This window comes from Mastigoproctus giganteus, chromosome 11, assembly GCF_048544385.1.
Source record: "Mastigoproctus giganteus isolate SK-2022 chromosome 11, ASM4854438v1, whole genome shotgun sequence".
Classification (NCBI taxonomy): domain Eukaryota; kingdom Metazoa; phylum Arthropoda; class Arachnida; order Uropygi; family Thelyphonidae; genus Mastigoproctus; species Mastigoproctus giganteus.
In genome coordinates, this window is record NC_143585.1 from 66,728,793 (window position 1) to 66,754,230 (window position 25,438).

General features: G+C 38.2%; 1 protein-coding gene across 3 annotated transcripts in view; it reads right to left on the reverse strand.

Moving 5' to 3' along the window:
* LOC150078081 (dachshund homolog 1-like) overlaps nucleotides 1-25,438 on the reverse strand; it is a 265,261-nt gene that overhangs the window by 40,883 nt on the left and 198,940 nt on the right. For all 3 annotated transcript variants that reach the window (XM_090385378.1, XM_090385377.1, XM_090385376.1), the window contains 3 exons: nucleotides 15,220-15,311; nucleotides 14,657-14,836; nucleotides 14,246-14,461 (listed from right to left, as the gene is read on the reverse strand). In XM_090385378.1, the coding sequence (XP_090241504.1) occupies nucleotides 14,246-14,461; nucleotides 14,657-14,836; nucleotides 15,220-15,311 (488 nt within the window). The remainder of the gene's footprint in view (nucleotides 1-14,245; nucleotides 14,462-14,656; nucleotides 14,837-15,219; nucleotides 15,312-25,438) is intronic.

Here is a 25,438-nt window from a genome sequence, read left to right on the forward strand (position 1 = left end):
ACTGTATGTGGACGTCCCGAAGTATAAACAGAATGTATTTTTAATAAATAGCAGGAAACAGGATCCAAAGAATAAGGGGACAGAGGGAAGGAACTACAAGCATTTACTTCTTGGCCAGAAACTATCTGACGGACAAGGTAGGTAGCATGAATTTTGAAATCTTGGCTGGCTAAATCTTGAAAACCACCTTGAACTTTTGCTAAAACTTGTGCTTTTGATAAACATCTATCTTCTAAGGCTGTTCACAACATAAAAGTTGTTTCTGCAGCTATTTAACAAGCCTCAGATTAATTTATTGCAAAAGTTTTGTTCTGTTCAATCTCTCATTTCAAAAAATTGCGAGAACGTTACGCAATTAATGTAATATAGAATTAAGAACATTCCTGAGGAAGTAAGTATTCTTCTTTTTCCCTACTTCTTTCTTTGCAAGATCGCAATAAGTCCACAACGATCGGCAAGTAATTAAATTTGAAATTGGACTTTAAAAGACGTTTCTGTGAAGCCATTTGAAGGACGTAGTTGTACTTTAGAGCCCATAACCAACTGCTTTAGTAGAGGCTCATCTTGCCATCCAATTAGAAATATAAACGATGTATTACTAAGTTCAAAAGCTCATACACATACAAAGCAACATTGTCCACGTTCGAACGATAAATAACAATAATCACAAAAATTGTTAGTATCAAGTCAGGCACTGACTATGGATGATTCCGCGGTGGACACACTTTCGCAGTTCTATGGGAATACGCCCCTCATGTTCCATCACAATAATGCTCCATCTCACAGAACAGTGTAAAACTTTTTTTTAGGAAAATGAATGAAAATGAAGTCCAAGAATTCGCTGTCTAACTCAGAATCTGAACTCTCGGCTAGCCAGGCGACCAGAATCTAGGGTTTATCCTAAAGGAGTCAGATCAAACACTTTTGGGATGAATTGGAACTTGTTTGCTGTCAATACGCCCTCTTGTATATTTGAATTAGCGACTTCTATGAAGGAGGAATGGATACGAATTCCTGCTGCCTGCTATAATGGAATTAAATTAATAAAAGAGGGAAAAAAAAGGTGAACAGAAGGGAATAACCCTATAGAAGTTTATACAACAATTAATTCCACTGGATGATGCACATCATTGGAAAAGTTAAGGCCCACTGTACAAAGGAAGATTCCTTTTCTAATTCTGGTTACTTAATGATTCCTCCTCTTGCGTATTGACAGCCCTTCCAAAATATTAAATACTCTACTATGAATGCAAGTATGAGAGAAATTTCAGAAGTTTCCTACGGCACGTAATGATTCGCGCGAGTTTACTCCCGTTAGGCATGGCGTTAGTGTCTACTATCCATCTCTTAAAAATGGCACGACATGTGGAAGCATGTATTTGTTTTTTTCAGTCTCCAGTTATGGATCATTAAAAAGTGCAAGCCAGTTTTAGTGTACGGATATTTGGATTGTGGTTAGGTTTAATACCCTTAGGGAAAACTCCACGCTAGTGACATAATCTGTCTTACCACAATAGTACGACGAGTTAGGACGCTCTATAATTGATGCACATTATTTTTTTCACCTTAGTAGCTGTGTCTAACCATCTCTTGCCAATGTTCCACCATTGGAACCATTGCGTCAAAAAAGCAACCTGAACTACTGGAACGTGGCATTATTTACTTTCAGGGCAATTACTCGCGACTACTACAGTGATTCGGACTGCTGATTTTACATGGCATGTAGATTAGAATCTCATAACATACACAATATACTGCAGCCTCATGGCCTAAATTGTATCAGAACAACAACTCAAGTTAATGTAGAATCAAGTGGCCTACAACATTTTTAACAACTCTCGGGTTGGGAGGTGGTCGCACATCTTTATTCATCGGATCTATTTTTACATGACTACTTTTTAAAGCTCGGGTGGAGAAGCCAATTCGGGGACATTGGTTTGAATATTGAGTCCCAACAGAATGGGGGAAGGTTGAAGGACCATGACATCGCCTGTACACTTAGATTATAGCACTTCATGTAAGGTGTATGTTAAGCGACAAAGCAACCTAGGCTAGAGGGGTCAGCTTCTAGTATGCGCAGATTCGTTAATCGGTTTGTATGGTTGCTGGATGAAAAACCCGAATTTCAGGTAGATAAGTCCATGCAACCTAAGCTCGAGACCAACTAATTATGTCATGGTGTGAGGGGGAAAAAAAAAAACAAAAGCGATGAAAGTTTTCCCGTTGACACGGGATTCAAACCAGTGCCTTTTTCAAGGACTGTGGAAACAAAGAGACTATAACCGATGACCTAGCTTGTTATGGCACATCCTTTCTGTTGATGACTTTTTTTTGTGTGTGCGTAGCGTGTATGCATCGCATCAGGAATCTTTTGAAGTCTCTTGAATATGCTGATGAAATGAGATAGATATTTTGGAAAACATGAAAAAGTTTACAAAAAGATTTTTAAAAATTTTACGTTGTTATTACATAAAAAAAAATAAGTAATTTTTTTTTACTTATTTTATAATTTAATAATAGAACCATATGATTAAAAAAAGTGGGAATTAAATAAATTGTTATTTTGTAAGAGTGTTTTTATTTGAAAAATAATTTTTAATAAAGTTTCGTCTGCACTAACCAGCAAACAAAAGCGTCTGAATCAACGAACTTTGGTTTTTTATTTAGAATTCTAATTCTGAATAAAGACACCAATTAAAGAAATTGGTTTATTTAATTGACTTTTGAATTAAAGAAACCAATTCTTTTTCATAAAAATTATCACATAAATAAGCAACAGCTACGCAATGTGGGACAGTCTATGGTTTCCTGGGGAATTAAGACCTGGAACTTGGTCAGGTTTGCAGCCTTGTTTAGCAAACTATTTATTGTATTTACAAGAAAGAAAGTTAATGTAACTAGTAACAGACAAATACGAAAATCAAACAATTAAATTATATCCGCAAAATAAATTATAAATAAAAAAAACAATATAAATTATATGGAGGAAAATCGCGAGGACAGAACCCCCTCAGAAAGTCAGCTGGTCGTTTCGATCTAGAATTGTTGGTTCCAGAGCCATCAATTAGACTTCAAACTACGTTCATCAAACTGGAAGGTTTGCAGATACTGAATGAATCTGGCTTCAAATGAGGTCTGGAAGGAAACATGCCTTCCTGATCAACGTCTTTTGCTCTCTGATGATAGGAAGCGTCTCCTTTACTATCTTCAAACATACTTTGTGGCCGTATTAAAAATAAAGCGCATTCTTTCAAACTATCTGATCTCAAATTGGATGCTCTACTCTGTCCACCATCTAAGTAACTGTCGGCCAGGTTGCCGAATGGGGTTAACATTCTCCTTCCGTCTCTTCTCTGTAGCCGATGCAATTATTTACTTTGCAAGTGCATTGTTCCCGAAATATTTGAAAAAAAAATTGAGCAAACTTTTTTCATTTTACTCGCAATAGCACTATCAGTTCAGTTGCGGTGTCACTTCGATTTCCTTCCAAGCTGTTCACTTTTCATGGAAATACACTTTTAATAGCAGAATGTTTAAGTACTTTTCGTCTAAAGTTTGCTTTGACACCAGAACAACGCCTTGGGATCATTTGTGACAAGAGAGAGGACAAATGCCGCAGTAGAGCGCATGCGCGCAACTTTCCCCTCTTTTGCTCGACGATGATTAATGACTCGCGTTGTTGTTAAGCCTGATTTGCTGGCCTCCCAGGAGTAGAGGGGGTTGATTTGCCACTAAATCGACGCGCCGCAGAGACAGCCACTTTGCTCCCTAGCTCGCTTGGCTATCCGCGACTTGCCTCGCGACTTGCAGACACTTGTTACCAGGCGTAAAGTGCTCGGCTGGATTGTCTCCTTGACAACTTGTTCTTCGCTCTCGTTCGGCAAACCCGATGGCGAGTCGATCAGAGCCCGATGGATGTCTGTGTCGGATAATTTCGTCAATTTTGATACGACGAAAAAGAAGAGAAGAAGACACAAAAAAAAAACCTTTTCAATTAACGGTTTATTGAAATTTTTGAATAATGACAAGTGGAAAGCCCTTTAAAATTAATTAAAATATGTTAATTGTAGTAGCCGTTTTTGTTTCAAGAACTTTCAAGAAAGTTTTCTTAATTAAGGACAGAAAGTATTTGTCAAAAAGTGAAACAATCTTTTTGTTTTACAGTAACCAACGCAAATATTTCATTAGTGTTCGGTTAATTGTCGTATTTAGTGTCATGTTAGCCGCGAGCACACATGACACCTGCCAGAAAATTATTAGTATCGCTCCAAGTTGAACTTGTAACGCAAAAGCGAACGATTTTTCTAAAATATTCACTCGTTTTGGATTCCTAATTATCGTTAAAGTTTCTGCAATTGGAGATGATCCAATAAATGTAAAAAAAGGCCTAATTTTTTCCCTCATTTTTAGATATTTAGGAAGGAGGGAAAAAAGAAATATTACGTGAGACACTAAAGTAAAATTTGTATGACTTTATATTACGAAATATAGAAAAAAAATACCCAGATCGACACAGCCCTAATTGTGCGATTACAATGTCTGGCTTTCCAGACGATATTCAATTGTTCAAGTTAGGATACGCCCTTTTAGCGTGTCAACCAGTCATCGCTGTTCGTTTACCTATTTGCTTATAGCTAGCGGAACCATAGCGATTAACAACCCTCCATCATTTGTGCACCCGCCAATAATTTTATGCTCTTTCTGTACATTGGGTTCCAAATGTATCTAATATTAATTAAACTCGTACTTCGGATTACAACAATTTTTAGCCCCTGTAGCATTAATATAAGCGATATTCTTCGTTAATTATATTCGCATATATATTGGCAAGTTGTGTTATTAAGATAACGCTGTTTGTCTTTCGACTGTGACCAGAAAAAGCTCCATCCCATGTTCTTAATTTCTGTAGAGCGCGCGCCCTCATATCGGCCTTATTTGTAACTATACACTAAACTTCGATTTCTTTCCTCAAAGCTGTCCGAAAATATAAAATACTCTATAAAAGTTTTTAATGGTTTCGTTTCAATTAAAACTGATAGGAGTGATGAATTATTTTAATACTTTAAATCTGTATAAAGATGGATTTTTGTTATTGCTTGGAATTAAAAGCAAGAAAAACAAGATAAAAAAATACTTATCATTAATGGAGAATCAACTGAACAAATTGAACCTTTAAATTTACTTCTGCGTCGCGAATATCAAGAGAAGATTCGCTGACTCGTTTACCCATCAGAACAACGATCAAACTTGGCATTATAACTGTTTAGAAATATTTCACTTGGGATATATTTTCCGTTTATTTTAAAGAAGACCTAAATGTTCCATTACCAAATTCAAAATGTACATCTTAGTACTGAACTAAAAATATGCTATTAACAATAAAGTCACGATTTTTCTTGAGTTATTTTTATGTTCATGTAAAAAGGAGCACGGTAAGAACATGGAAACTAATTGGAACTTTAAGTGGTCGCATTACTAAAGTCGAATATCCACATAGCATATTTTAAATGCGAACATTGTAGGTCAGCTAAAAATAAAAAGCTTTTAGCATCATCCCTTCGGGCTGATAAGTTTTGACTCTATCCACAGATTCATCAAGTTGGAAGATTAACCCTATTACGGTAGCCTTGCAGTAGTTGCACATAATGGCTGACCCGGTCAGTTCATCGACATGGCAATTGGTCACCACTTGATGTATCATGCAAAATAGTAATTAAGTCTTAATAAATTAATTTTATTTCTTTTATCAATTTAAATTATAAAAGAAATGCGCAGAAATAAACATAAATGACAAACTTTTCAACTAATCGATATTTTTAAATACGTAGGCTATTAATATTATTTTTTCCTTTAAAATATGTATTGTGATTATTATGGTTTAATGGCAGATGGTTTAATACGCAGACATACTTGGTTAAAATGATGTATAATTTAACATTTTATTATACAAGTTTTTATTAAAGTTTTTATTATATTTGTTGTCGGTTATTGGTTATTGTCGATTAATATGCTGTGATACGTTTTGTTTTCTTTCAACATTTCTGTTTTTATTATAGTCGATTCTATAATTACCGAAAACAATGGAGAGTTTATGGGAAAGTCGTATCCCTCTGAGAATGATATAGTTGCTAAATGATTCACTTTGGTTTCAAATACACTTTTTTAACATTAATTTTCATCAACAATTAATGAAATATCCAAATGCGAATGCAGTTAACAACTGTTTTTTATTCATACATCTTAGTGGTTGAGTATCCGATGCCACCCATTATTGATCAATCATATGGTGGGTCTTCCTCAGTTATTAAACTGTCCCTGCTTGTTAGTCGGCGAGCAGGGGCAATCTAATAAAGAAATACTTTATACTTCGGAGGGTAGAGAAGTTTGCAACTAAAGGGGAGTTGCAAATACAAAATGTTTTTAAATTGCAAGCATCTGTGTATTTCTTGGCAGAAACATCGTAAGTGGACAGTTACCTCTTACGAATTTCTGTCAAGGTATCGCCTGGAATGTATTCAGTACATAAAGGAAACTCGTGCGGTTAAATCGCATACGAAATCAATACTCTAGGTATAGATTTAACAGATTTTTCCGCTTCCACCATTAATTTCAATCTTCAGACTGTTAAGAGTCTGAAGCTTGAAATATAGCTAAAGAGATCATTTTCAAAGTATAGACGATGGTTCGAGTCTGCCCCCATCGGCGAGAACCAATGAATTCACACCACCGTTGCTATAGTAACCTTCTACATTCTGAAAAGCTGTAGCTTGAATGACTTGGTGAACCCCTCCAACGTTACACCTGATCTTCTATGAAACTTCAATTCTCTTAAAATCTTTACTTAGTCCAAAAATCACGTGGTATAATAGTTTTAATTTCTTTAAGCATCGCTTCCCCCCCCCCCCCCAAAAAAAAACTAGATAAGAAAATACATATTGTGCGATTTCCTTCTCACGTAAATAACTGTGCAGTTCACGTTCCAATTTCTTCAAACTGTCAGTCTCAACTACATGAGGAGACATCTTGTTCCAATAATCAACAACCCACTGGCTAACTTTCTCCAATCTAGTCTAAACCTCTTCCCCTGTAATTTGAATTTATGGCTCAGTCTGGAATTCTTTATAACAGTCAAAATTTCGCCTTTATTCGTTTTAATGACCCCCCTCTCAGAGCCTTATAAACTTTAATCAGGTCCCCTCTAAGGTGCCTCGTTGCCAAGCTCTGTAACTCACAAAATCGAAGTAACCTCTAAGATACACTACATAAGGAACTTAATATCTTTGAAATCTGAAGTTTCTCGAAATGGATGTATTGTCGATCAACTGTCTTGTCCACCAACTCTCACAGCCTTATAAACTTTAATCAGGTCCCCTCTAAGGTGCCTCGTTGCCAAGCTCTGTAACTCACAAAATCGAAGTAACCTCTAAGATACACTACATAAGGAACTTAATATCTTTGAAATCTGAAGTTTCTCGAAATGGATGTATTGTCGATCAACTGTCTTGTCCACCAACTCTCACAGATGCCATTGTGGAATGTGCTACTTGAGTTACTTAGTGTATTTTTGCTTTTACTCTTTTCCACAATGTAATACATTTATTAAAAAAGTTAAAATCTATTGCCCAACTTATATTTAACATAACTTCGATCAGCAATCGCATGACGATACTCATGGTACCAATTTGTATTCTTTCCACGTAAAATCATTTCCTCATATGAACAATGTATATATGGTTTAGTGCTGACATGGGTCTTCCACATGGGCGTTAATTTGTGAAAAAAACATTAAAAGCATCCCATAACCCCAATGGTTAGGCTGTACAACCTTAACCATTGGACTAAACGGGCATCAGCCGTTTTGGACTCCTTCCTCTTTTCTGTTTTTTTATGTATATATATTTCAACTGTTGTTTTTATAAAAATTTCTATTGTTTTTATTTATGACCTTTTTTGCTAATAATAAAATTTATTAGCAAAAGGGCCTCTTGCATTGGGAATATTCATTGTATCAGTTTCTCGTACCCAGATATTAATACAATTTAATCATTTAAAAGAATCATAAAAACACAATTTCCATAAAACTGAATCGGTCTTAATACAACTATATATATTTAAAAATAAAATTACATAAAAGCGAAAAAAACAAAAAACAAATTTAAATATAATAAAACGATTTCAAAATAAACAAATTCCGGAACTTTCTAGTTCTATGCTCTATATAAGTACTGTATATTAAACACCGATTTAGTTTTATGGAAAATTTCGTGTTTTTATTATTCCTTTATTGTTCAATTACAGTTGTGTTAATGTACGCGAAAAACTGATAAAATAAAATTTATATTTAAAATAAAAATTTAGTGGTACTCACTAAAAATATGTATTCCACCCTCTATAAAACTTTTATATTAGGGCAACCCCAAATTTACCTCTGTACAGTGTGCGTTCTCTGGTCAGTTTGCTGTACAAAAAACTCCATTTTCGGAGGGGTGGGGTATAGAGAACTTTGCTATCTTCATCCTACACCGACTAACTAAACGAGGGAGAATAAAGCCCATAAAAGATCTTCGCATCACTGAGTGCATTCCAACCTGGACCTTTTCCAGCTGGTGGGGAGGACTGTGATTATAACCACTGGCTATCGCGAGACCATGCCAACTAAGAGGAGCGTCATGTTAATAACCCGAGGCGTACAAATTTCTTCAGATGGTTCCATAGACCAGCGTTCCATAAATGATATTCGGCCATGAGGTCTTCCAGGTGTTCAGTGACTTTTTGATGAAAGGGAAAATATATTTCCTGTATATAATAACTCCTAATACATAATAACTCCTACAGGGTCCGGGTTCTGCCCTCTGATGGAAGATAACGTCTTGTAAAGACCCTTTTGTTTTAGGAATTTTAGCACCGATGTGCTCAATGATTAATTTTACATAAATGCACATGGACATGTTATCTTAAATTCTAACAGCTCACAATTTCTATCAGCATATAATTCTTTCCAATCAAGAGTGGTAACAGAATGCATACATTAACAATAGGCAACATTCTTGAGCGGCCAACTTTACATTCCTAGTGGTAATTTCTCAACGAGGGAAGACGAGGAATCGTGCCCTCAGTAAATAATCATTATACAGGAAGGGGAAAGTGATAATTCTGCCTAATTAGTCACACCCACTCCAAACACGGTAAACTTGAGTTTTATTTTAGGTTAGAAGCGTCCAAATAGGACACGCACGAGTGAATTTAAAACTTCAAAATAATCTGCTTCAAACGGGATCGTAGATACCTGCCGTTTACCTGGACAGATGCCGAATCCATATAACTACACGCAAACCCGTGCTAATCAGAGTGTGAGGTTTGTAAGAGGCTTTATTACCTCACAGGTAGGAGGAAATAAAACGCCTTTCAGTGCCCGAGATAGAGGGCGAACTAAAAACGGGGTAAAAAAAGTAACAGAGATAAATATATGGTATGCACTTCGGCACAACGAAATGGCGTGAGCTTGGTATACATCCTTTTATTGCCTCGCACCTAAATTTACGCCAGCTACTCATTAGAACCAGAGGGGACAGAATATGACCACCTGGGGACACGGCGGAAGAGAAGGTGAAAGTCAGGGAATGGCCCGGAAACGCATATCTCTGGTGTTACGACTCCCTCAGGAATCTGTGAAGCGACGGATGAGTTCCACACTCTCTCCAGTATCTTCTGAGATCGTCGCCTCAGGGGGATCGGCGTGTCGGCATGGCGAACACCCCAAGTTAAGCAAATGAATTAGCACCTTCCCGGAAAAGAAAGGGTTAGCTTGATTACCACTAAGAAACGAGTGATTAGGCCCTTATCTCCGCTTTACAGGGACCACTTGTTCAACACAGTTGTTGCACTTGTTAATGATTTAGCGCGCGCTCCAAGAAAACCCGGTAACGAATCTAGGCTTTGTTCACTTAAAACCATTATATTTCCAGCAAGGAACACAAAGGAAAGATAACACTTAGAAAGTTGCATTTCTAGTTGGCTGAGCGGCCGAGTGTCCTGCCTTTTCAGTAAGCAGCCGGGATCCGTACAAGCCGCTATAAACCCAAAAGAAAGTCATAATTTAATCTCTGGCAAGGAGGCGTACAAGAATTACGGGGAGATTCTTAATTAAGCGGCCGCGTTCGCCGAGCGTCACACACATTGTACTGTTGTCTTTATCATTACAGTTTCAGGGAAGGGCTCCACTGCTGGAACCTGTATTGGATTTCCACGTCGGCCGCTCGTTCCGCGGTGCACAGGGCGTAAAATGGCCAGCACGCCGTCGACGATGTCACATTTCTACTTCCACCATCATCTATCCATTTCGGTCGTAGAGCCTTCTTCCCATCCCCCTCCTCTTCTCCCCTTCTGGGTTTGCAGCCACCACATTCTCCACACGTCGCTGAAATTCATAGCCACGATGAGGAGATTTCGTCTTAAAGACATGACCTTGGCCCCGCCTATTTACGGAGTCAGAGCGTGTTATGTGGCGAAGCAGCGAGGTAGGGTGAGGAAACGGGTAGTAATAGGAATAATTAATTTTGTGGCGGGAGATGAATGTTGAAGGTTATGTCTCTGTCACGTGCAGCCTAGTCAACCCCAAGTAACTCGGCTCTTCTGTTAACGAGGTTCAGAAAAGATGTGGAGACATCAACTATGTCAGAAGAATTGTGTGGTAGATTGGTTAAGGCTTAGGCTATAAGCCTTTCTTCCTTTCTTTTTTTTTTTTTTTACACTGGGAGCTAACGAAATTTTAGACCTGATTAACGCGTCAAATAGGAATCGTTTAACATAAAAAATAAATATTGGACTTAATGGTTGAGTGGATATTGCTTTGACAATTGAATGGTCGTTAAGCACGACAGGGGAATGAACACTAGGCTTAACAAATGAATTGATAAGTCATTAACGAGTATATGGACATTGCGTCAAAGTGAGTCTAACGTGTAACTGTGGTTGCCAAGGGAATGTTTCCAATTAAACACGAAAAGGTTGACAACCGTAAGCAGAAAAAAATTTAAATAAATTAAGAATATCGAGAAACTTCAAATTGTAAATATACTGTAATATATTTTACAATTTTGAGAAACGAGTTAATATTTATTTAAGTGCAGTAACATAAAGGAACTTTCCGTGAAATGTAAACATTGTCTCAAGTTAATATGGCGAGATTTATTTTAATAACGTGCATAAAATTCCAAAATAATATCGCAAAGTATCAATCTTCATTTGGTGTTGATTACTTTGAATCAGACGTTTGGAGTGCAGCAGAACACGTGTTTGAGTTGATCGTAATTCGAATCGCGTGACTGCTAAACGCAGCAATATTCTTGTGCTCTATCTATATCTTCTAAACTCCTTTGACCCTATGTCGCTGTTCCAGAGTACAAACAGAAAAGTTATTTCGCAATATCTTTCACCTGTTGGTGAGAGGCATAGTGCAGCTGCACCTCTCGTACATCTTCAGTACCAGTTCTTCCTTTTAATGCTGACTGCATGCATCAGAAGAGCAACGAATCCCCTACAGACTGTTCAACTAAATCGTAAATTTGGAAGGTCCTGATAAAAGCTGATGTTAGGGATGGCTAATCAATGAATGGTTTTATTATTTGCATGCCGATGGGATAAAATACCTTACCGTCAGTAGTAAACGTATTCTTAGCTTCTGTAACGTGTAATGATGTGAAGGCCGGAAACTGGCCTTCACATCATGCTTACATGTCCTTGTTAGGACTTGAGAGTAAGATTGGAGCCAGGGACCCTCGCTCTCCATGAATCCACTTTGGTGGAATTACTGACTTCCATGGACATGCACAGTAGATTTGCTGAATATGTTCATCAGGTCTTTGACAGACAAGCTCTTCTTGTTAGGTAGTAGCGATCTACCTCCTCGCGGTGGGGACGGGAACTCGTGGTGGGGGCGTGATGACCCATCCCCGCCGCGAGGCCAAATGGTTGTTTGTGCTGTCTAATATATAATCATTGTTATTTGAATTGACCGATGGAGTCTGTTGTTTGTTTGATTTAACCATTTGAATTTTGGTTGTAAGGTCTTATGATATAGATTAGTCACATATGGGCAGAAGCCCAGGTGGGCTTCTGCCCATATGTGACTAGGATGGCTGCTCATTCAAATGACTACTGCTGGAATAATATGAATGAATTTTAATCATTAGCACTATAATATAAGATTAATAAGAGTACATTGTATGCGAGAAAATCAGATGTCTCATTTTCTGTTTGTTAAAGGTATCAAGTGGACAGAGGAAGTGTATGAATCTCAAACACAAAAAATAATTTCTCACTAGAAAGCATCAAATGATCAAAAATTTATAATTTTTAATTCCAAAAATTAAGAGTAGCCTAGTAATAATTAACATTATTACTGAGCTCCTATAATTAAGAAATAATTAAAATTAACACAGCTTCTGATAAAACTACTTTTAAAAAGAGGGGAGATGAACAGACCACTCCTTTAATCGAGGAGAATTTTTCGTATTCTGGTGAAGATATGCAATATATATGTCTCGTTATACATCATCAGTTATTCCAGTTAAATTTTATTAAAAGTTAAATTAATATTAGTTTGCGCATACCTGAACTATAAGGGTCATACCCTCTTAAAAGTGTGGGGACATTTCCTTTTACCTCAGTGAAACAGGCTCAACCGACTGTATGCAAAGTACGAGCAATTCTGTATAGATAAATAAATTTTCTGTATATTCCAGAACCGCTGCAGAGATATAGACCACAAGGATATTACTATATTTTGCGATATCATGAATTTGAACATGCCATATCTGTGGCTTTCTACCACAAATAGCCAGTGGTAAATTGTTACAGACGCTATCTGTGGTACAAAGATAATCGGAGATTCCGGAAGAGTGAGGTTACTGGTTGCTTCTAAGTTGGGATTCAGGTATAGTCATAGTGTTTGAGGGTAAGGCACCACCAGTGGCTTCCCACAATTGCGCAGGTATCAACATCAGTGGTTGTAAGTACCCCGGCTATCATAAGCGTTGCACAGCCCTGGTTTTGGTGATGGAAGTGAAACTCACAAGTCACCAAATAGTGCCCAATAATGCCAAACGTGGTTGGATGGGGGTGTATTCATTATTGATGAAAAGAAGTCGAAAAGAACAATAGATTTCTTCAAATCCAAAGAATGGATTTGAAGAAATCTATTGTTCTTGCAATCTTCTCATCGGAAATGTAAAAATTATTGAATAATTGAAAAAAAAAATAAGAGAATAATGAAATGTCAGTGACATTTAAAGGCAAAATCTTATATCATTTTAAATCTGACATTGGTGTCCCACAGGGAAACCAATGTCAGGTTTAAAAAGATATCCTTAGGTCCACTGTTATTTCTTATCTATATCAACGACCTGCCAAGTACCCTTGGAGACTACCAAATCAAAATCAACATATTTGCAGACGACAAAAATTTATAAAGCAATTAGTAGTACCAATGAGACTGCATCATCCTAAAAGAAGCTCTTCAACGAGTTATTCAGTGGCTGAAGGAGAACAAAATGGTAGTCAATGAAAATAAGTGCGAGCTGATGAGTTTTGTCAATACACACAAAAGCACACCATCTTATGTAAGAACAAATTACGAATACTATAACTTCTATAACTGCAAGATCAATCAACAAATCAAATCTGGAGATATTCGATACCCCTGGACACTTCAAGAAACAACTGAAACTGCTAACCACATCCGTTACCTGAAAATTGACCCTTCTTACCAGTTCTAAGATTCTGATTCTGTAATGTGTGAAGAAATACCAGCGTTCAACCTTTCTCCTTCCTGTTCACTTCAGTCTGACTGATCCGTCCTCTTTTTATTTATTTAGTTTTATTTTTATCTGTAGATTCCAATTTACTGTTCTTTTATTGTACATTCACTTTTCTCTTTACATTGGAATTTTATACTCCAAGCTTCTGCTTTGGAGCTGAGTAATGATGCTTTGTAGCTGCACCCCGAGGCATGTTTCATTGCTGTTTCTTAGCTGTTAATAATAATAACGAAAATTGAGGGAACATTTAACTCTGGGACTGCTTCTCGTGATTTTAATTTGGACCTACCACTCATGGTCATGTCCCACATTCACAGTTGAGAGAGAGAGAGAGAGAGAGAGAGAGAGAGAGAGAGAGAGAGAGAGAGAGAGAGGAACTTTAAAAATAACGAGACTTAATTTTGATTATCCCATTGGAATTTTCTTACCTTTCTCTATGTTTATCTGTCTTTCCTGCTGTCGAGCATTATCTGCTGCCACTTTAAGAAGACCTTGAATGTTCCTTAAAAGTGTCTCTATGGACGAGACTACCTGACCGGTGGGGGAACCACTGTCGCCAGTGAGGTGTGGAAAGAGAAACTGCTGTCCGGAATGCAACCGCTCTCCGTTGGCTGTGCTGCTGACATCCGGATTGTCACTGAAGTCTAGCGAAAAGAAACAACAAACAATTTCTTTAAGAAAAACTTATTTTTAAATGCGAGTACAGCAGATCTTTCCCCATTCAATTTAAAAACTCATTTGTGAAAGAAGTCCATTCCGAAAAGAAGACATATCTGAAGGAAAACTTTCTTGGTTGTTTAAAATTAAGACGCGGATAGGTGTTGAATAAACTGTCTCACCTTGATCCCTGTCATCTTCGTCATCTTCGGTGTACTCGTCTTCGGGACAGTCATTGTAGGGAGTTTCACTACCACTTTGGTCTCCCCCACCTCCTCCACCCCCTCCTCCTGCTCCTGGCCCTGCTCTGCTACTGTTCTGAGAGAGGTTCAGAACTGGACTGTGACCGTTAGTCGAAGGACCTGGAATAAAATGAAGACAGTCAGGAGACTTTCCATTTTGAGTGATATAACATCATTGCTATCTTTCCTCTAAGATGAGCGCATTTATTTATTTAATACTATTTTTCTAAGATATCCATCCTTCTTTAGGTCATATAAATTATATTTTGTTGTTTTACGCATATGGGGTAAGATGAGTTATATTACCCGAGGTTTCACTTAATAAATTCAACTGTATAAAACGTTTTGGACTATTCTGATGATGAATTTGCGTTATATTTATGATAATCATCTTCAGGTGTTTGTGTTAGCTTCACTAATCAGACACAACAAATTAAAATGTATTCATTTGACATAAGAAGGGCGGTTATCTGCGAGTTAGTAAATGCAGATCTTTAACCTACCATTCAGATAGGCTGAATCCTTTATTCTGTGACTGTCGTAACCATAGATCCTGTCTTTCGCATCATTGAGGTCTTGGCGTTCCTCCCGTAACCTGCAAAAACCATGAATATACAATCTGTTCTTAGAAACAACTACTTTAAGCTTTTAATAATTATTCGAATGGAATGTGGTTTACTTAAGTTCAAAATAAGGTTCCAGAAGGTGCAAATTTATGTTCAAAGAATGCCAAAAAGGCCTAATTGTGAAAATGTGGAATTCGTTATTGTTTTGTCTCTTACGCTCCTAAGAAATGGCGGCTGCAGTAGCAGCACCAGCAGCACCATATAGTAGTCACGTGCTTGCCATTTCGTTGGCTACGTCACTTCCTGCAATTATTAAAATCGGGAAGAGGACACACACACAGAAAAGCTGCCTCCCAGATAAACTTTTTGGTCTTTAGGTGACACCGTGACACTTCAAGCATCCCTTGATGGTTTGGGGGAAGCAAAAATCGGAAAATTCGCCATTAAATTACCGGAAACAGCTTCAAAAGATCCGGATGTGACAGAAAAGTCGAAGACGAATTGAACCGGAAGAGCAAGAATTGGACTCGGATACAACACAATTACTCCTCCCCGGTACAGACTAATGAAGATGCAAAGGGAACTGGAAAGCCTAAGCCAATATGACAACCTAATCCCCCCCACTTCCCGAAGATGCGGACCAACACATTCATAACTACGGAGGAAGTTAATGATCGCTGACACCACGATCCATATTCTGGGCGCTCGTGATGAAGTGTGCGTCTCTTTATGCCTCATTAGCTGCGAGACGAAATTAAACTTTAATTACAAGATTCGATTAATGAATCCAAAAGACACGCTTTAATGCTCACGGGCGGACGGCACAAAGCATTGTAATTATGGACATCGATGTAAACACAAGCGACAAGTTCGGCGTCTGAAATATGTTGGGGGGACAAACTTACGGCGCATTGTCATTTTGGTAATTATTTCTCTCTCTCTTTCGTTGTCGTTGTTGAAATATCAGGCCTGTTGCTGTACGGCTAATGGTTGTTAGGAGTGGGAAAAAAAAGTCTGCAGATAAGTGATGTATGGAGGACCACAGTGTCTCAGTAGCCGCGGGGCATTTATCTTTACTTTCATCCTCCGTACTTTTTCAAGGTTCTCACTCTTTCAGTGCACAATTGCATATTGTGGTTGGCGGATTTCTCTGTAAGTCAAGATAAAGTCAAGTCCCAGCTATTTTTGGCACGGCTTAGCCGTTTCTTAAATGTAAAGTCTTTAAGATTTTACGCTTCAATCGATGGAATCAACGATAATATTTCCACAATGTTTTCTGGAGAAGTATTCATCCTTCGTTTAGATGTCTGTGAGCTTATCGTACCTGCTGAAGGATTTTAGTCTTGTAATAACGACCTTGCCAATTAGACACCGGAGTTTTCTTCTATCTGGTATGAGGGTCCCATGTTCATTGTTAATATTCGATTTCTACAAGCATATCCAATTCAATCTGAGATGCTGAGTACAATTTTCAGAGCCAATATTGGAATATCTTCACAATGTAAATCATGTTTAAAGATAGCGTAGATCTTAACGATCATCTTTCTTAAATCCTTTATTTCCCAGTGGATATCAGCTTAAAGTGTTTTGGAATAAAGCGTAACTCTTCTGGCAGCCCTGCTCGTTACGTCTCTCTTTTTCTGTATAATTTACCAAATTAAACTTTCACACGTTGTAATAATTATTGAAAACTAATTATAATTAATTGTTATTCTACATTCGCGGTCTTCAGTACCTCCTCTTCCGATGTGATTCTCTTCTGCAGTGGGTTCTCGATCCAAACGCAAAGCGCCCAGACTGCCTTAGGGAATTATAAAGGCTTAAAACATGATTTCTTACCATGGTCTTCTGTGTCCATTCTGTACTTTGCCTGTTTTGGCCGGTTCATAGTCCAATTTGTTGTGGTTGCTTGTAATAAAATCCGGAATAACCAACGGCGAAAACTCTACTACTGTAGAAATTCTTCAGGTCGACAAATAGGACTCGACTAGACCTTTCGAAACCGTCACGGAGGGTACCTAAATCCTAATTGAGCGCATTAGGTTGTTCCAACTGCGAGTTTGCTACTCGTCTGGAGAGGTCTGATTCCTGTCGAGGTTGGTAGAATTGTTAAAGGGCTTTTCAATCGAGGATGTAGTTATTCGATAATGCTGCTGAAGTTGAAAGCATTATTAAAGACAATCGGCGAATAATTCCAAAAGATATTAGCCAAATGCTTTTCATGTCTTATTACATTGGGACATTTGTCCACTGGAACCGAATTTTCGAAAAGTGCCAAACGGGCGGATTGGAAAAGATTTGATAGAACACTACAGCATTCGCCACCGATTTAGTATCTTTAGTTTTTCATCTGTTTTCTGACCATACGCACCATCTGAGATTATATTACAATGCAACAACATTATCACAACAGGGTTTCAGAAATCTTTGGGGATAGATCTTTTAATGTTCATGGCAATTATGTTGGGAAAAAGACATTTTGTCTTTTTGTAACTACACCCAATTTCTTTTCTGTGTATTTTCTAACATTTTAAAATAAAACATTGGCCACTTTTCTTTGGATCTACCCCCAAAACACAAATTAATTTACCAAACTGATTTGTTTATTGATATATAGATTTCACTTTTTAAATTACTTTTTCTTTCAAATCTCATATAAAATGACGCCAATAGTTAAAACAATACAGATGCATTAGGTTTTGAACGTTACTGTGGTTTATTATTGTTATTATTATTATTTAGCAAGGATAAAATACATCATAAGGCTAGGAACAGACCGTTCATAACAAGGAGGCATTGGCCTAGTAACAGTAATACTTATTAATAATAAAAACATTTAATAATTTAATCAATGTGAACTGAAAGAAGCAATTTTGATAATATATGCTGAGTGTACAAAAATACAGATTATTCTGCAATGTCCAACGGAGTCATGTTCTCACGGACACTTGGTCACCACCTATTGGGACCTCAAGATATTTTGATTGCGAGCACATCCATATAGTTCTTGTAATTGCCTATATGTGGCACCAGAAGATCACCCTCAACTTTGCAATCCTTATGGTACTGGCTGAATGTCAGGAAAAGGAGGATGATTGTGCGGTAAAGTTTTTATGCTCACATATCGGTTCAGAGACATGTGAGGATAAAACCTCCGTGACAAGGAGCTGGTTAAATATATCGAACATATTGAATGGGAACATCATCTGGAGAAATTTGAAGCAGAGTCCATCTGAGAAGGAAGGCAAGGCGCTCTTTCGTAATTATCTGTCTGCGTTAGATGGTTATGGAGAGTACTTCCATCCTATGGATGATCAACATTGCCAGAGTAAAGATGTGGTCTTCATGAGAAAAATTGACGGGGGGGGGGGGGTCCATCCAATGGAAGTGTACAGGATACTTTTTTGTTATGGTGAAATGCCTTCCTAGGGAGCGATTTAGCCAGTGAAAGATTCATTATTCGATCTCTAGGAGACATTTAAGTCGGCCTTTGTACTGAGCTTTGTATTACAGTGAAAAAAAAAAAAAAGGCTACTAGGATATACATCTAACGATGTATTGCTTGACGAGTGATGGGGTAGTTGGTCGCCACAAACCATCTCCAAGTCGAAGCGCAACTGGAATTTTTTTGATGGCGTGTCCACTAAGGAAACTGTGATGCTGTTCTACTGTCTTAGTGAATTCGATTTGCACAGCAGCTTTGATGGGTTTAAGTTCAATACAATAGAATAGTTCAATACAATAAACATTTGGTAAGTAGACAGATGCATCCTGCAAACTTCAATCTGCAGGATGCGTCATTGGAGACCTTTAAGGCATTTGCTGAATCTTGAGTGTACATGAACATTTCGAGATTATCTGCATAGGAAACGAAGCTACACGCACAGAAATGAAGGGGTCGAGATTAGCAACGAAGAAAGTGAGGATAGGTACCGCCATGGGGGACGTCCCAATTTAGGGTAACGCTGAAGTACTTCTCGATATGTTTCACTATGATTTGCCTATTCATTAACATTGCACTAAGAAGGGTAGAAGGTTATATGGAAATAGTTCGGTAGAACTGTTAGAAAGCTCTTCACTGAGATTCCATCAAAAGCTGGGTGTCTAGAAGGGCAATGTTCATCTGGTTCCTACTGTTCAGTGCATATTGTACATGTTCCAAGTTCTCAAGTACTTTGGCTATGACTGATTAGCCTTTCACTGTAAAGTGACGGTAACTGGATCTGTATTCAGAACAGCGGTTGAGGAGATGATTTAGCACAGCTTTTTCTAGGATCTTTAGCATGTGGAACCCCATGGAGATTGGCCTTCTGAAATTTTTGGCTGAGTTGAGTGGATTAGGGTTTCGCTTTAGGATGTGTTTCCTTATCTCAGGAATACTACCTGCCTGTACGAGTGTCTATGAAGTACGGACTGCAGAGTTTTAGAATGAACAAGAGAAACCATTCTGGCCCTGTTATCGCCCTGTTTAGGATCTCGCTAAATTTAGGATTAGCTCTTGTTTGTCGAGTGTACAGTGCGGGAGCAGTTATTAGTTTTGGAGAAGGGTGAAGGTGCAAAGAAGAAATCCTCATCCAGGCCCTGAAATATTTATCGGGTCTGGTGGACGAGAAAGAGCTATTTTTTTTTGCTAGATATCTTTGTAAGAATGATTGTACAGTGTTTCTAGCGTTATCTCGGACAAAGGCAACCCTTGCTTTTTTAAACATGATTTTGTTTTCCTGTGTTGGATAACTCTTATACATCTTAAATGCTTTTTTTTTTTTTATTGGCGTTGCAAGATAATCTGATCCTTGATGAGAGCCACTGTTTTGTCCAGCGGCACACATGAGCTGTTTGGGCTACGCCTTGTAAGACAATGTCTCTGAGATAGCAGAGGTTGATGCAAATGGTTTCTGAAAGGTGGGTGGGATCTCATAAGAGGCTATCCCACCAATGGTTCTGAGTAACTCACGGTTAACTAAACCTCTCCTTTATAAACTAATCAGCGCGAGTAACACAGTGGTTATACACTGGTACGCAAAACTTAAGGACCAATACTATTTATAAAGGTTACAATCACAAAATCTTTACTTAAGGTACTCTTTGCTGATGAGAGTAGATTCAGTCTCAGCAGCGATTCTGGACGTCAGCTAATCTGGCGAGAGGTTGGCACACGGTATCACCCCGCAAACATCACTGAAAGGGGTCGATATGGCGGTCGAGGTGTTCTCGTCTGGGGAGGCGTTATCTTGGATGGACGTACACAACTCCAGATACCGGAAGGCGGTATTATAACCGGTGCATGTACTGTACTGAGGTAATCCTTCCCCATGTGCATCTGTTCCGAGGTGCCATTGGCCCCGAGTTCTTGTTTATGGATGATAACGCCACACCCCATTGCACTGCAGTTGCTGATATTCTTTTGGAAAGTGAGGACATTGTTCGTATGGATTGGCCTGCCCGTTTCTTCCCCACCGTTCTAAATCCCATCGAACACATATGGAACGCTCTGGGGAGATGCATAGTGACACGTCCACACCCACCAGCTGAAGATAGCACTGACAGAGGAATGGACGATGTTGCCGCAAGAACTTATTAACATCGTTGTTCTAAGTATGGACAGACGGTGCAAAGCCTGCATCGACATTAGGGATGGCCATATCTCCTACTGAGGTCCACCTCTTCCCTTTGTTCCATCTTTGGCATCTGTATCATGGCAGCCAGTGCTATGTTGCCATTTTTCAATAAAAGTCCCTCTGTACTGTTTTGTTTCCGTTGTGTGTCGGTGTTGTTTCCTTCGTCATTTCTGTACCTCACGAGGTTCCTTTGGTATGCTTTTCCCATATCCAGGCCACTCCTATGAGAAGCTACAGTTGAAAACCTGACTGGTCCTTAAATTTTGTATACCAGTGTATGACAATTTGTTTTCTCATTTTTAAACTTAGTAGAGAAAAACACTTTCTGGAAGAAAGAGTGTGGATATTTCAGAATGCCCTTCTATCTATCTATGCAGAAATTTCTAATATAAGTGGTTAATGATCAGTAGCAAGCTTGCAGAAACTTTGTATTGTTGGGGTGCTGGTGCTTCCAGTATTATGGAAAATGAACATCATTTATCTATGTTGTATTAATCTAGTTACAATAAAGATTTTCTTTCTCTTTGTCTGAATATTGAACTCCTCTTAAAAAGGCTAAGTGGCAAGCTGCCCAAGGCTAAGGAGTGTGAAGAGTTGGGCGAACTCAGCCTTCTATTCTTCATATCTGGATAATCAGGCGTATAATCTGGTGGGGTGTAGGTAGTGGTCAGTTGTACGTCTATATCCTGGGCCTTACTGGGGCATCGAGAGGATGATAGATAGGACTTAAGAATAATTTGCTTCTCTTTTTGGAACAGTGCCCGGTTGTGGATCAGATCAACACCCACCACCTCTTTTTGTGGCAATGATCGTTGGTGACGACACTATAATTGCCATTGTCGTTAATTTGTGTGTGATTTGTTTATGTGACAATTTTCTGCTAGACAGAATTGGAGTAACGTGGCTTGGTGCATGAAGTTTCTGCCCTGTGCTGCAACCAGTGGTCTTAGATCCTGAGCCTGGTGTTAATCTTTGAACTGAGTGTCAAACTTGCTGTTATAGTAGGGTTTTAGCAGCATCAGCGACCAAGGCCGTATTGCATCGTGTATATTGTCTGTAAATTGCGTGTGTTCTGAGGTCGATTTTCTGTTTGATGGACGAAAATCTTAGTTTCCGGGAGCAAAACCCATGTTACACTAGCCTGAGACCGACTAACTAAGCCACATTGTGAAAAAGGCCTAAAAAATTCCGTACACCTAGATGGGACTCGAATTCAGGGTCCTACCAACTGTGCTACCCACGAGGGCGCAAAACTTGTAGGTGAGGAGCTTGTGTCGTTTTGGGGGATGACAGACTATCTGAAACGAGTGATATGTGAAGTGGGAAACGCTTGTGCTCAAGAGCTAAGAAAAAAACACAAAAACGAATCATTTTATATACAAATTAAAATAGAATGAATATTCGTCATTCTCTCTTACCTTGTAAACAAATTCGTGCATAACCTATTGTAACTGGGTAACAGATAAAAAAAAAAAAAAATACACTCTTTCAATGATTCTTTGAGGTGAAGAAAAACGGGGAGAATGGAAGCAGGATAAAGTCAAGCTGAAGTGGCAAGGTGGATGAATTTGACTGGCAACTTTGTAAGCAGGTTGTGAAACCAGTTCCAGAACATGCAAATGGACTTATTTGCCCCTAACTGCGAGGGATCATTGATATTACACCATACGGAATTGCTTCAAAGCTTGTTGTTACAAGAGAGCTTATATCCAAGCATACCGTATGTGGAAGGCTTCACCAGACAGACAGTCTTTTTGTAAGACGACCAGTTGTCTACCGTCCCTTGACTTCAACACTCAAAAGGCCATTTGAAATTTTCCTTACAGCATGTCGACTGTATTTAGGAGCAGTGGGCAAGTTCTCTTTTACTGATGAGTGGAAATAATGTCTTCAGTAGGATTCTCTTATTTCGTCTGAAGGGAACGGAGAACCCTGATTTAATTCCGATAATATTGCGGTATACACATTAGTAGGTGATAGTTTAACGGTGTGGGCTGGAAATCCTGTCAATTGTCGTATAGATCTCCATACGTTCCCACGAGGAACTGTTACGGTAATAAGGTATCGGTATGAGATCCTTTATTATTTTCATCCTTTTATGAGAGCAATTGGTCCAGATTTTCTTTTGATGTTCAACAACGAATGCGCTCACAGAGCTGTCCTAATGAACCAATACGTCAGATGGGAAAGTACAGCCAGTATAAAAATGACAACCATATCTTCAGACTTCATTCTAATAGAGCATGCTTGGGATGCTCTAAGCAGGAGGCTCTCAGTCAATTCCGCATCCCAGAAACCTCACTGAGTTGGCGTCAGCTGTTACACAAGCATGGAAATTGATATCTCTAATACAAATTAGGATGTTCTTTAAGGGTTTTACAACGCAAGGGCATCAAAGGCCAATGTGTGTCTTTCCAGATTTTTTTTGTGGAAATCAGTTTTTTTTTTTTCAGATTCACTAATTAATTAAGTCTCGTTCTCAACATGAAGGGTGGATATCACGCTCGTGTATGTAACTAGCGTTCAAAATTTAATATATAAATGCAATATTGAGTTAAAACTAATTTTTTAATCTGGCCCACAACTGAAAATTCAATTTATGAAAGTAGTCCAGTATGAGAAATGTACACTGTTTGCTTTGTGAGTGCATTTGAATTCGATATTAATTGGAACAGCTTCCAATCACATACGAGGGCTCTTTGAAAAGTAAAGTAACTAATGCTTTCAGGGGAAATGGCGAAACGTCGCCTGAATAAAGACATAAACTTTATGTGCGTTTTGTTATTTCTTATTAAAGGACGCTGTACACCTTAGACATTGGTGACTAAGGAAAAATCGTTACTGTACTTGAAACATGGACAAGTGAAGAAATGTGTGCAGTTGCCTATTTCTACATGCATGCCAAAGGGACTAAGTCCACAAAAATTCATCGTGGAAGTTATGTTCAAGAAACAAGTCCAACAATTATGCGCAATAATCCAACAGTAACATCCAAGAGACCAAACTGATCCTAAGGATCCAAACGGATCATTTGCAAACGACAGTGGTTATAGCGTTAAGGATGGAAGATAGTTGCCCATCCGCTGCACTGCATATTCCTGCCTTCAAACTTTTATCTGTTCGGGCCTTTGAAAAACAAGGCAACTGATTAGATGATTATAATAATGAAGTTAGGCGTTCTGATGAAACCTGATTACAGTATATATCTTGATTCTATAACTGGAATGTCCTTGAATTTTATAAGAGAGACACGACTATGCTCGTGATACGAAAAATACGAGCCTGAATGTGTAATGCGCAATGTATATACAGGCATACCTCGGTTAACGTTACCTCTGGTAACGAAGCTTCGATATAACGAAGTCGGCAATTTCAAGCCCCATTTAACATAAAAAAATATTCCAGTTTAATCACATGAAATCTAAACAAACTGAAGAAATTACGGAAACCTCTGGGGCTTCTCGTGGTTGGTTTGAGAAATTTAAAAAACGGGCCAGGATTCATAGTGTAAAATTAACAGCAGAAGCTGCAAATAAGTTTCCAGCAAACTAAAGGAAATAATTGAACGTGAAAATTTTCCAAATTTGATGTTCAATGTTGACGAAAGCGGGTTGTTCTGGAAACGGCTACCAACAAAAAGCTTCATTTCTATTGAAGAAAAATCAGTTGCTGGGTTCAAAGCAGCCAAAGACCGTTTAACGTTACCCTTTGGATCAAATGCCTCTGGCAATTATAAATTAAAATTGTTATTAGTTTACCATTCAGAAAATCCGAGGGCGTTAAAAGGTAACATAAAAATGAATTTACCTGCAATATGGAAAGCAAATAGAAAAGCGTGGGTTACCAAGGAGTTATTTACTGGTTGGTTTGTTAACCACTTTTGTCCTGAAGTAAAACGGTATTGTCAAAAAAAAAACAACTTTGAAGAAAAAGCTCTTTTGTTGTTAGACAATGCTCTGGGACATCTTACTGATCTTAAACGTTGGACACATGCATTCCTGTCAAAGTTGTGTTTCTTCCAGCAAACACAACTTTTCTGATTCAACCATTGGATCAGGGAGTAATAGCATCATTTAAAGCTTATTATCTGCGTCGAATTTTAAGCAATTTACCTGAACTAGAGGATAAAGAGGAAATGACAGTTAAAACTTTTTGGAAAAACTACACCATTAAAATCGCAATTGAAAACATTGATAGTTCTTGGAAAGAAGTCACTAAGAAATGCTTACATGGAGTTTGGCAAAATATGGCCAGAAGTTGTACTAGAAGAAGAAAATAACATCCAAGAAATTAGAAATGAAGTTATCCAGATGGCTCAATCAATAGGTTTCGAAAATGTCGATGAAGAGGATGTTAGGAATTTATTGAATGCAGAAGATGATGGTCTTTCAGTGGAAGATTTAGAAAACCTTGTTAGCGACGAAGTTAAAGAAGTTTCTGCCGAAAAAGTGTTAACAACCAAAGATTTAAAAAGGTGCTTAAATGAATTTTTTTAGTGAAAATGATCCTGATTTAGGAAGAAGTATTATTGTTAAACG